The sequence below is a fragment of the Gracilinanus agilis genome, chromosome 1 (assembly GCF_016433145.1).
Source record: "Gracilinanus agilis isolate LMUSP501 chromosome 1, AgileGrace, whole genome shotgun sequence".
NCBI classification, from domain to species: Eukaryota; Metazoa; Chordata; class Mammalia; order Didelphimorphia; family Didelphidae; genus Gracilinanus; species Gracilinanus agilis.
In genome coordinates, this window is record NC_058130.1 from 580542812 (window position 1) to 580555294 (window position 12483).

At 39.3% G+C, this 12483-nt stretch overlaps 1 protein-coding gene across 1 annotated transcript in view; it reads left to right on the forward strand.

The window, feature by feature from the left end:
• Window positions 1-12189, forward strand: part of TSHZ1 (teashirt zinc finger homeobox 1) — a 90505-nt gene extending 78316 nt beyond the window's left edge. Inside the window, exon 2 of the mRNA XM_044667189.1 lies at window positions 8814-12189. Within this exon, the coding sequence (XP_044523124.1) occupies window positions 8814-12022 (3209 nt within the window). The 3' untranslated portion in view covers window positions 12023-12189. The remainder of the gene's footprint in view (window positions 1-8813) is intronic.
• Window positions 12190-12483: the final 294 nt, after the last annotated feature.

Sequence of the window (12483 nt, forward strand, 5' to 3'; positions counted from 1 at the left end):
AAGTTATTATGAGAATTGACTGCTGTTAGCCAGAGTAGACTTCATAATTACATAGATAGGGAATTATCCTTTTTTTTAACGTGATGCAATTTAAAAAATTAATTCAGACTGCTTTTAAAAACAGCCAAGGAATTGTATAAGTTTATATTAGGGTTACTCTTAAAAATACTAATTATATGTTAAGCCCATATAATGGGCTGTGTGGTAGCTATCTTGTGTATCATATTGATGCATATTTTCTAGCAGATAGTAGCATATTTAAATATTAAAATTCTAATCATTCATGCTAACAGTTGGTCATTCATTAATAACTCAGCTGCCCACACATATACACATATGCATAATTTCCAGAAGGGTTGAAAATTCACATTTTTGTCCTTTTAACCTAGTTTTCTTGGAGATGTGCATGTGCGTGTGTGCATGTGTGTGTGTGATTATGTATATATATATATATATATATATTTTTTAAGTTTCTAAAAATTCAGAGCTATTGGTAATTTTTTGGCTACTGACTTTGAATTTATTTTTTTTCTTTCTCCTACATGAGCATGTATAAGACACTTTTGTAGGCAACTTGACATACACAGTATTAGAGGTAATAATTACCACACTATAATAATCTGGTGATTTTGAGAATTAAGTATACCTAATGGCAAACAGATATTTTGGGGGGTGAATGAAATGGTGCCTTTGGGCTTAGATTCAATCCTTTATTTCATTTGTATCTCATATTAGTTTCTGTTATGTTAAAGTGGATTTTCTAAGCAAAAGCTTCTAGTTTGGCTCTCACTGAAGATGGTTTCCAACTTGCTTTAGTATTAATATTTTCTCTATTTCCTCATAGAAAATGTAGAAGCGGAAGCAAACATTTTAAGTTGGGTATTTGGGAATATTGATCACAGTTATGTGCCCGTCTCTTCATAATATCCCAGGAATGTGTTTTTTTGTATTAGCTCATTTGTCCTGTTATATTTTAGTCTTTATCTGTTTGTATGTGATCACATGGGTACAAATTGAATTGTGTTAGGGGTTTTATTTTTTATTTTTTAAAATAAAAGAATATTTCAATTGTACATTTAAAACTAAGTAATAGTAATAGACATCTGTGTGCTTGCTTTCTTATATTTCTGTATGGCAGCGGTTTGCTCCTGTTTTTTCATTTCTTTTCTATTTCTCTTTTCATTTTTCATAATATATTTTTCCTTAACAATTAGAACATCCTTAGAATTTATGCGGATTATGGCAAATGCTGTAAGAAGTTTGGAGGAAGGACTTTGGGAAAAAGAAAAAATGCATTTGTGGGACCTTGAGATTTTTTTTTATGCTTATTTACTAAACATGCGATTGTCTAAGAATTACTGGGTGTGTGTGAGAGAGAAATTAAGTTTACTGTATAAATTACTTTTAGATTCCTAATTGAAATTATAATCAGTGAACATCAGTGTCATATAGTTGCAAACTCTACAACTCCTAAAAATGTTTTCCAACAGTGTCTTTTAAATGAAGAACAATTTTCATGGCAAATCAGCAAGTGTTTTATATAAACTGACACATTAGATAATGAATGATATAAAGCAACCAAAATTTGCTAACATGATAAGATTCATTTTTTTTTACTTAGCACAGAAGAACCGAATCGTAATTCTCACTTTCTCCAATATACCTTCTTCAGACTTCCAACAAGGAGCCTTACAAACATTTTACCAAGTCATTGTTCATGCAGCTTGCAACATTCCTTCTAGAATGGGAAAGAATGAGTCCTCTAACTATGGATATTTTTTCATTATATATTTGCAAGGTGTGCTCTGATTTGCAGAAAACCCACCTGCATTGTACTACCAAGATGAGATTTCTATAAAAGTGCTCTATCGTAAATCTGGAGGAAGCTGTGTACAGTAAGGTTCTACAGTGCAATGAAAATGTACATTTATCACTTAGGTTCATGTAAGCCACTTTTGTGAATTGGGCCCTTGGAGTAAATGTATTTTGATATAATGGCCATCTGTTCATGAATATCACATTTGCCAGACTAAAAAAATAGTTTGATGTAGATAAACACGTAATTTGGTACGATTATATAGTTTCACCAGGTGGCAATACAATAGCAAAGTTTGATATTTACTGTAAGCCAATAACCAAGCTGGGAATGTAGTCCTATGTTTTATATTTGTCCCTTTAAAATATCCATTTCCCTTATTTGTGGCCAACTCTCAATTATACGTGCTAATGAGGGAAAGAGAGAGCCTCGATAAACAAAATTCCTGAACCTTATTTTTGTCATTTATTTCAACCTCTTTCCTATCAGATCCGTAGAAGAGTTGCTAACGAGGAACATTTTTTGCCTGGTTTGAGTTTTACAACCTCTCCCTTCCTTCCTCTGTTTTCTGGCAAAGATTCTAGTAAGCAGGGAAATAGCTGAAGCAGACAGCAGGAGAAAAAAGGAGATGAAGAAAATGAGCCTAGATAGACCAGAGATGGAATAACTGATGCCTGAAATAAGGGAATTGGCTAACTTAGCAATTTTGGTGACTAACTTTTCTTCAGAATAGTCATATGGCATTGATATGAGATTTAATTCTATGTGTGTGTGTGTGTGTGTGTGTGTGTGTGTGTGTGTGTGTATACACTCACATAAAAATAATATGTGCAGATTATAGACATTTCTAGATAACATTTTGGGATAGTTTTATTCTGGTTTATTCCCATTTGAAAAGATTCCATCTTTCACTGAACACGATGCTTATATGATATTATGTTAAAACAAGAACATACCCTGTGATATATAGTAGGCTGCCCTATATATAGCCACAGTCCCTTCTCCCAATGGTCCTTGGCTTGTCTGTAGGGCCATGGTGGCCAGCAATGGGTGGGCAAACACATGATTATGCTTAGCCCAGGATCAAATGGTTTAGAGTTTTACCTTTATTAAGGATGTCACAGCAGCAGCCAGTTTAAGTCAGTAGCTATCCAACCAAACAAAAGGAGTTTAATTCTTTTCTTCCCAATAGCTATAAGCTTTTTGAGTTGTAGGGAGTAGGAGCCTTTCACGTATATCTGACCTGGAGAATCCAGGTGACTTGGCTGCAGTCACATAAGACTGGCCCAGCTATATGCTAGGCTGGCTCTTACCCCAGAGAAATTAGGATCTCTGACAAACTTCCATGACAAAAGTCACTGCAGGTTCATATTATTATTTATCTCTATTCTTCCCTGTATGGAGAGCAAAGAATAAAACAGAATCAGTCAATGGACAGTTTACCTGATTACATGTTTGGTTTGGGCTTGTGTCACCACATAGCCTTAGGTTTGGTCCACAGTTTTTAGACCACAGTTTTTAAGCTGTGTTGATTCCAAATACCTATTGGCTATTTCACGTATCGCATGATTGTACGGCAAAGATCCATGGTTAGACTAGACCCAAGGTACTATTATGGAATCATCTGAGCCTTACCAGTGCAAGGGTTGACTCAGTCTTTTCAGGTGATCTCTGCATGCCAGAAGGGGCAGCCACCATCAAAGTTTTCATGTTTTGTTTGCCTTTTCCTAGAATCAGACCATAATTAACCACGAGGGGAACTTCTAATTTGCTATAGTAAACTTTTTATAGAATAGTACCCATGACTTCCTTTGCTCTGACTTGAGCCTCATTACCTTTCAAAGCTGTATATTTAGGTTAATGCACCACACATGAAATTTCAGAGTCCTCCTGAATGATGAATACAGGAAAAAACACTTCCTTCTTTCCACTGACTCTTCTCCCCCAAGAAAATAAAAACAGGTTAGCCTACCCTTGAGAAAGACTGCTTAAAGGGTTAAGTTTGAATATTTTCTGAAGTGAAAGAGAAGTTGCAGAGAATGGGACACAGAATATAATATATGAAAAGAGAGCATCATAGGTATGAGTCCAGAAAAGAGCTAGATTTACATTGTAGAATTATAATATTATCTAAAATCCTCCTACCTCTCTACCTTTTCATATTATTTAGCACAGTGCCCTGCACACAAAAGATACTCAATAAATCTTTGAGAAATGAGCATATAAACGACATAACCCTTTCTGTCTCAGCCAGCCATGAGAACATCAAGGCCTACCCATGTTGGGCATCTTGCCATCTTCCCTGATGCTACTCACCTCTAGCTTCCCTATTCTTTTCCACTCCTGGCTCTGGGAACAATAATCACATCAGTATTATCATCACTACTGGATAGGGCATAGCAATTTACTGCCTTTTAAGTCCAATTATAATTCCTGTGACTGCTTAGCCCTAGACCAGGGATGGGCAAGCTAGGATGGGCAAACTATGGCCCGTGGGCCAGATGCAGCCCCCTGAAATATTCTATCCAGTGAGCAACATTATTCCTAATCTGACGAATACAATGAGTAGTATACAATACAATGAAACTTTGAAAGAGTTGCTTTAGAAACAGACTGACAGACGAGCATTTCCTTTCCTTTGGCCCCCTCTTTAAAAAGTTTGCCCATCATTGCCCTAGACCAAAACTCCCTTCCATGGTCACCATTCCTCAATATGTTTTTTGTCTCCCTAGAAGAATATGAACTCCTTCAGGTCAAGGACAATCTTACTTTTGTGTTTGAATTATCAATGTCTAGAATAGTATGTGGCAAACAGTAGATACTTAATAAATGCTTGTTCATTCTTTAATTAATGTCCCTCTTCTGCCATTAGCTTCTGTTTAGGAATGGAAGTATCATTCAGAGCTGAACAAGCTCTGTAACTACAATCAGCCTTTGGTTGGAAATAGGGAGCCACAGCAATTTTCCCACGTTGGTATGTTACTTGTTTTTATGAAAGTAGTTCAAATGCATAGCAAATGAATTTGGAGAAAGTCACTTTCCATAGATAGGAGCCACGTCAAATAAAATGTTTCCATCACATTTATTATTTTATTTTTAAGTAATATTTTATTTTCCCCCTAATTACATATAAAATAATTTTAACATTTCATTTTAAAAAAATTGAATTCTAAATTCTCTCTCTTAATTCCTCTCTTTTCCCTTAACTGAGGTGGGAAGCAATATAGACTTACAAGCATCACATTTATAAGGATAAACTTGGTTCTTTGAAAGTATTACTGAAGTTAACGTGAACTTCACATGTCTTTCATTTTTCAACAGGGACTCAAGTTCAGTCAGCACTTTAGGAAACTGATCATTAAAATCAAGGCACAAGGTTTTAAATTAACAAATATTAACAGAAGTATAACTTAATACAGGTATAGGAGCTACACCCTACTGATTCAAATAAGCTATTGGTTCTGAAAATGAGAAATCAATAAAGGAAAAGACATTGACACAGGCTGTTGCCAATTCCTGAGGATGGTTAACCAACAACATAAAACATTTACCACAATAAGGAGACAAAAAAGTTCAGAAACTGCCTTAATGAGCAAGCACTTCACTAAGTTTAAAATATTAACTCATTTATAAGGCTTTGCAGAGGAAAATTATGGAAGACTATCAGCAGTATTTCTGCAAGGAACAATGGAAAGGAAAATGAATCTGCAGAAAGTTTGGCATAAGACCAAGCTGAGTTAGGTCATTTCAAAAGCATTTAAAGATGAAACAGGAAGGGCAGTAAATGGATGAAAAGTATAATAGACATATTAGCACTTCTATTATAAACTGTTTACGTTATCAATCAATAGCCATTTGTTAAGCACATACAATGTTCCAGATAAGTAAATATGGACTATGTACAAAAGAAATACATAATTAGTTGTAGAGTTGCTCTAACTGGGTGACTTAAGAAAAGCCTCTTGAAGGAGGTGCTGAGTTTTGAAAGGGTCTGGGGTTTTAAGGTGTTCAGGTGAGGATGGAAGAGCATTCTAATCACAGACGGTGGCTTGTAAAGGGGCATGAAAGTAGGTGATAGAATGTCATAAATTGACAATAGAAACACCACAAATAAACTCTAATACTTCAGCTCTAGTGTGCAATTTGAGGATGCAGACATAGCATTAAATACAACAGAGTCAGGAAGAACCAATGGACTAGACCCAGTACCTGAAAAAGAAAACTGTGATAAGATACACCATAGTTTCATAAGCATTGAGGGACTGATTTTCAATATGTCTTTATGAAATGTTAAAATGATATTTGGAAAAGTGATATTTTTTAAAAGAAATTAAGAGGATATTCTTAACTACTAACATATATATCTACTTTAGCATCTTCATAAAATCTTTATGAGAATTGTCCACACACATATCTAGGCCATCCTAATTACAATCTTAGAGGAACAGACAAACATCTGCTGATGGTTTTTAATAGCAGACATCACCTTCACATGGTTAGTGAGATGATATAGAGTACAAAATTATACTTTGTTGAAGCTCCACAACTATAGATGTTGTTTCATTTTTGCCTTTGTATCCCAAAGCCTAGCATGGTATAGCTACTTAAAAAACTAAGTGGAGTTAGTGCTAAGTGGAGAAGGTCTAAAGGCTTGATTTCCTCAAGGAATTTCTCAAACATTTACAATCACAGAAGATTACGTGATAGCCATAGGCACAGAGGCAATTTTGTTGAATAGTTGTCTGAGTATTAACATCAAGTAAATGTAAAACAAAGACAACATATGCCCACCTAAGGCATTTGCTGTTGTTCTAGTGAAGTCCAGGTCAATATAAATGGTCAGAGACTTTCCTATAGATGAGGTCCACCCAGTGATCTAGTTTGTGGGACACTATGCTCATTGCATTAAAGTCCCAGAACTTTCAAACATTTCATGAATAGATCAATGATTAGTCTAACAATCTATATAAGAAATCCTTCCCCAACTCCCCACATGTACATGGAAATATATATATATATATACATATGAAACACATATATATGTTCATGTATGCATATACACATTGATGAATATATTCAGATCATTTTTTGTTATATCCTAAATATAGAAATAAATAGGTAGCCATGCCTCTATGCAAATATTCCAATTAGCCAAGGCTACAAAGGTAGTGAGTATCTTAGATAGGTTTTGAACCCACTTCCTCAGCCCCCAGAACCAGCATTCTTTCCATTATATCTCCTCCAGGAAAACTTTGATTTCTTTCAATTTGTAGTTATATCACAAAGTATTTGTTTGCATTTTTCTTATGCACTTAAAATTTATTATTTGACATTTTATTTATTTGTATATGTGCAGTTTCATAATCCTTGACTGTAGGGTCCATGAAGGATATGCTGTACTCAGTTCTCTATTAGAGAGTGTGACACAGTGCAAAGAGAATTAAATTTGGAGTTAGAAAAGATTTCAGCTTTACTCCCACCTCAGATACTTGATAATTCTATGAGCTATGGCAGAAGACTTAGATTTTTACATATCTCACAGGATTTTTGAGTATCAAATGAGCAGTGGTTCCCAAACTTTTTTGGCCTACTGCCCCCTTTCCAGAAAAAATATTATTTAGCACCCTTGGAAATTAAATTAAAAAAAAATTTTAATAGCAATTAATAGGAAAGATAAATGCACCTGTGGCCATCACTGCTCCCCTGGATTGCTGCAGCACCCACCAGGGGGTGGTAGTGCCCACTTTGGGACTCACTGAATGAGAATGTATGTCAAAACTTTTGGTAGACCTTAAAGTATTACATAAATATCAATTATTCATAATTATTTGTTGAATTCAGTTGAATTTGCATTTATATGTGTATATGAGTGTGTTTGTGTGTGTATTTGTACAGAAATTCATAGTCACTCAATAGCTATTGACAGGGCGTGGAGATGAAGCTTTCTTTTGGGTCTCTTTTTGGTACATTTCAGTCCACTTTTGTCCCTGACTCACCCACAAAAGTTCCCTGTGTCTTCAGAGTATTTCTCTTTGCTCAGCAATTTCTCCTCCTAACTTGTCCCCTCATTTCACTTGGACTTATCCTCTGCTGCAGCCCCTCAGCCCTTTCTTTTCCCTTTTCTGGGATACTTACCCTCCATTAACATTTACTTATTCTGTGATACATTCCTTGAAGCTCTTCTTTCTGATAATGTGATTATTAGTGATAATTGTTTAATGCAGAACTCCTCCCAGGTAACATAATGTGATTAGGTTATAGTGATAAATGCACTACCCCTCCCAGGAAACCTAATTACATTTAAATGGGGACTTTTGGTAACTTATGCTTTATACCTAAAAGATTAAGGCTTTTGGTAAAATTTTAGGCCCCCTAAACAGGTTAGCAAGAGATATTTGGAGGCAGGTTGACAGTTTAGCATTTAGCTTATATGTGTGTCTGTTCTACTGGTCTTTGCATCGGACTAACCCTTCTTTGTTATATGCTTATTTTTGAAAGAAAAGCAGTGTTTTTATTGCTTGTCAGAGAGGGTTGTTTTTTGTTATGGAAATTGTAATAATAATGTCTATGCTATATCCTGTGCTAAGAGTCAACCACTAGATCCTGTCCAAAATTTAAAAATGTGCACTGCTTAGAGTGCAGAGGGGAGCCAGCCGTACTTTTATCAGGGAAAGGTAGACATGTGTCTATCAGAAGTTTGGGGGAAGAGACAGACAGTGGCTTCTTTGCCCTGCCCTGAGCTCCATTAGACAGTGAGCCACTTAAGATGTGTGGCAGATGATGGATCCGTGGTTATACTACTTGAGTGAAGTTTTACGTAGAAACGGATGCCTGTTGAAATCTGAAGTCTGTCCCCGCATTATAAAATGGGTATGCATATCCTCCCTATCACTGAGGTATGGGGATGAAGCTTGAACACGTCTTAAGGGCTGGCGGTGGTTTGGCATCTTCAACGTGACTTGCTTCTCCTGACTTTTTTCTTGTCTTTCCGTTCTAGCTTATGTTCCTGAGGAAGAACTGAAGGCAGCAGAAATAGATGAAGAAAGTGTAGAGGATGATGGGTTGTCTCTGGACATACAGGAAAGTGAGTATTTGTGCAATGAAGAAACAGAGATCAAAGAGGCTCAGAGCTACCAGGACTCTCCAGTAAGCACTGCAACTAATCAGGATGCAGGGTATGGGTCACCATTCAGTGAAAACAGTGACCAGGTAGCCCATTTCAAAAACTCTTCATCTAAAGAAGAAAAAGAGGATCCTCAGTCAACAGACAGTGCACCCTACCCACAAGACAGTTTGGCACAAATCAAAGCCGTGTATGCAAACTTACTCTCTGAATCCTGTTGGTCCAGTCTAGCCTTGGATTTAAAGAAATCCAGTTCGACAACCAGCAACAATGAATCCAGCCAGAATGAGAGCACCACCACTACCACCCCCACCTCTACCACAACCACCAGTACCAGTGCCAGCACCCACAGCACCAGTACCAGTACCCACACAAGTACGGGCACCAGCACGAATAGCAGCAGCAACACTGGCAACAGCAACAGCAGCAGCTCTGGGTACGACTGGCACCAGGCAGCCCTGGCTAAAACTTTGCAGCAGACTTCCTCCTATGGACTCCTCCCAGAGCCTAGCCTTTTTAGCACGGTACAGCTTTATCGGCAGAACAACAAACTGTATGGATCGGTATTCACGGGTGCTAGTAAATTCCGATGCAAAGACTGTAGCGCCGCCTACGATACCCTGGTGGAGCTCACAGTGCACATGAACGAGACTGGACACTACCGGGATGACAACCGAGATAAGGACTCAGAAAAGACCAAGAGATGGTCTAAGCCCAGGAAGCGATCGCTGATGGAGATGGAGGGCAAGGAAGACGCCCAGAAAGTGCTGAAATGCATGTACTGTGGACATTCCTTCGAATCTTTGCAAGACCTGAGTGTCCACATGATAAAAACAAAGCATTACCAGAAAGTGCCTCTGAAGGAACCAGTGCCGGCCATCACCAAACTGGTCCCTTCTACCAAAAAACGAGCACTTCAGGACTTGGCTTCGCCTTGTTCACCTGAGCCAACAGGGATCTCGGCAGAAGTGGTGCTGACAGAATCGGCGAAAGATCAGAAAATGGCAAACCCGTATGTGACGCCGAATAATCGTTATGGCTACCAGAACGGTGCAAGCTACACGTGGCAGTTCGAGGCGCGCAAAGCCCAGATCCTGAAATGCATGGAGTGCGGCAGTTCCCATGACACCTTGCAGCAGCTGACCGCCCACATGATGGTCACTGGCCATTTCTTGAAAGTGACCACCTCAGCCTCCAAGAAAGGAAAACAGCTCGTGTTGGATCCCGTGGTTGAAGAAAAGATACAGTCTATACCCTTGCCACCCACCACACATACCCGGCTACCCGCCTCCAATATTAAAAAGCAGCCCGACTCTCCTGCAGGATCGACGACCTCTGAAGAGAAGAAGGAGCCAGAAAAGGAGAAAGTCTCCACTGCCAGCGAAGCCGAGAAGAAGATTAAGGAGGAGAATGAGGACTCCTCAGAAAAATTCGAGACGACCACCGTTTATCAGTACCTGCGAGAGGAGGACCTGGACGATAGCCCCAAGGGTGGCATCGATATTTTAAAATCTCTAGAGAACACAGTGACCACTGCTATCAGCAAGGCTCAGAACGGGGCGCCCTCCTGGGGAGGATACCCCAGCATCCACGCCGCCTACCAGCTCCCAGGAACAGTGAAACCTCTGCAGCCCGCTGTACAGAGTGTGCAAATGCAACCCTCCTACGCCAGCAGCGTGAAGTCCCTATCTTCAGAGCACAATGCACTAGTCCATTCTCCAGGTAGTCTCACCCCCCCACTTCATAAAAGCAATGTATCTGCTATGGAGGAATTGGTGGAAAAGGTGACGGGTAAGATCAACGTGAAGAAGGAGGAGAAAGCGGTGGAAAAGGAGAAGAGTTCTCCGCCTAAGCCCACGTCTCCTGTCGCGAAAGAGAACAAGGATTTCCCCAAATCCGAGGAAGTGAACAAACCACAGCAGAAGAAGAGTCCTGAGGCGGACATGCAGAAGGCCAAAAAGGACAGTCCAGCAGAAGCTCATACCCCAAATGGTACAGAGCCTCTCAAAGTAAAAGTCACCAATGGCTGTAATAATCTTGGGATTATCACAGATCATTCACCTGAGCCATCTTTCATTAACCCACTGAGTGCTTTACAATCCATTATGAATACCCACTTAGGCAAAGTTTCTAAACCTGTCAGCCCTTCTTTAGACCCCTTGGCAATGCTGTATAAAATTAGTAACAGCATGTTGGACAAGCCTATCTACCCCACTACCCCAGTCAAACAGGCTGACGCCATCGACCGGTACTACTATGAAAACAGCGACCAGCCCATTGACTTGACCAAGTCCAAAAATAAACCCCTCGTTTCTAGCGTAGCTGATTCAGTCTCGTCGCCTCTTCGGGAAAGTGCACTGATGGACATCTCTGACATGGTGAAGAACCTCACGGGTCGCCTGACTCCCAAGTCTTCGACCCCTTCCACGGTGTCCGAGAAATCGGACGCTGACGGGAGCAGCTTCGAGGAGGCTTTGGATGAGCTGTCACCTGTCCACAAGAGGAAGGGGCGGCAGTCTAACTGGAATCCTCAGCATCTGCTGATCCTTCAAGCTCAGTTCGCTTCCAGCTTACGAGAGACTCCTGAAGGGAAATATATTATGTCAGACTTGGGCCCACAGGAACGGGTGCACATCTCTAAGTTTACTGGTCTTTCCATGACCACCATTAGCCATTGGCTGGCCAATGTGAAGTATCAGTTAAGGAGGACAGGGGGAACTAAATTCCTAAAGAACCTAGACACGGGGCATCCTGTTTTCTTTTGCAATGATTGTGCCTCTCAATTCAGGACTGCTTCGACGTACATAAGTCATCTAGAGACACACTTGGGCTTTAGCTTGAAGGATCTGTCCAAGTTGCCACTCACTCAGATTCAAGAACAGCAGAATGTTTCAAAAGTCCTCTCAAACAAAACTTTGGGCACACTGGGAGTTGCCGAGGAGGACTTGGGCTCCACATTCCAGTGTAAGCTCTGTAACCGGACTTTTGCAAGCAAACACGCAGTCAAACTGCACCTTAGTAAAACACATGGCAAATCCCCTGAGGACCACCTGATCTATGTAACTGAATTAGAAAAACAATAGCGTCCAGGTATGCAAGTGACCATGGGAACATTGCACTAAAACTTCTGAATAGTACTGCACTAGGCCTGATCTGAGCCTCTGAAATCAGTCTTACTTTTGTTGTTGAACTGCCTATCTGGACCTTGGTTTTTCTTACACATATTTTGTAGTTCTATTTATATGCTCTTTGTCTGATCTGTGCATGTTTTTTTTTTTGTTGTTGTTGTTGGTTTTTTTTTTTTTTTTTGGTGAGTCAAAGTCTGACCTTTATTTTCAACATCTGTTCTTGATGTTAAGCTATCTTTTGTAGGATATAGTGGGACACACTATTCAGAGACATTAATTTAGCCGTAAAGAAAGACACAAATAACAATGATAAAAAAGACATCCTAAAATTACAAAGTTGCCATGACAATAAAGGTCATAGAGCCTAGTAATGTCAAATTTAACCCTCTGAGGACTGTAATAGCATTTCTGTGCCT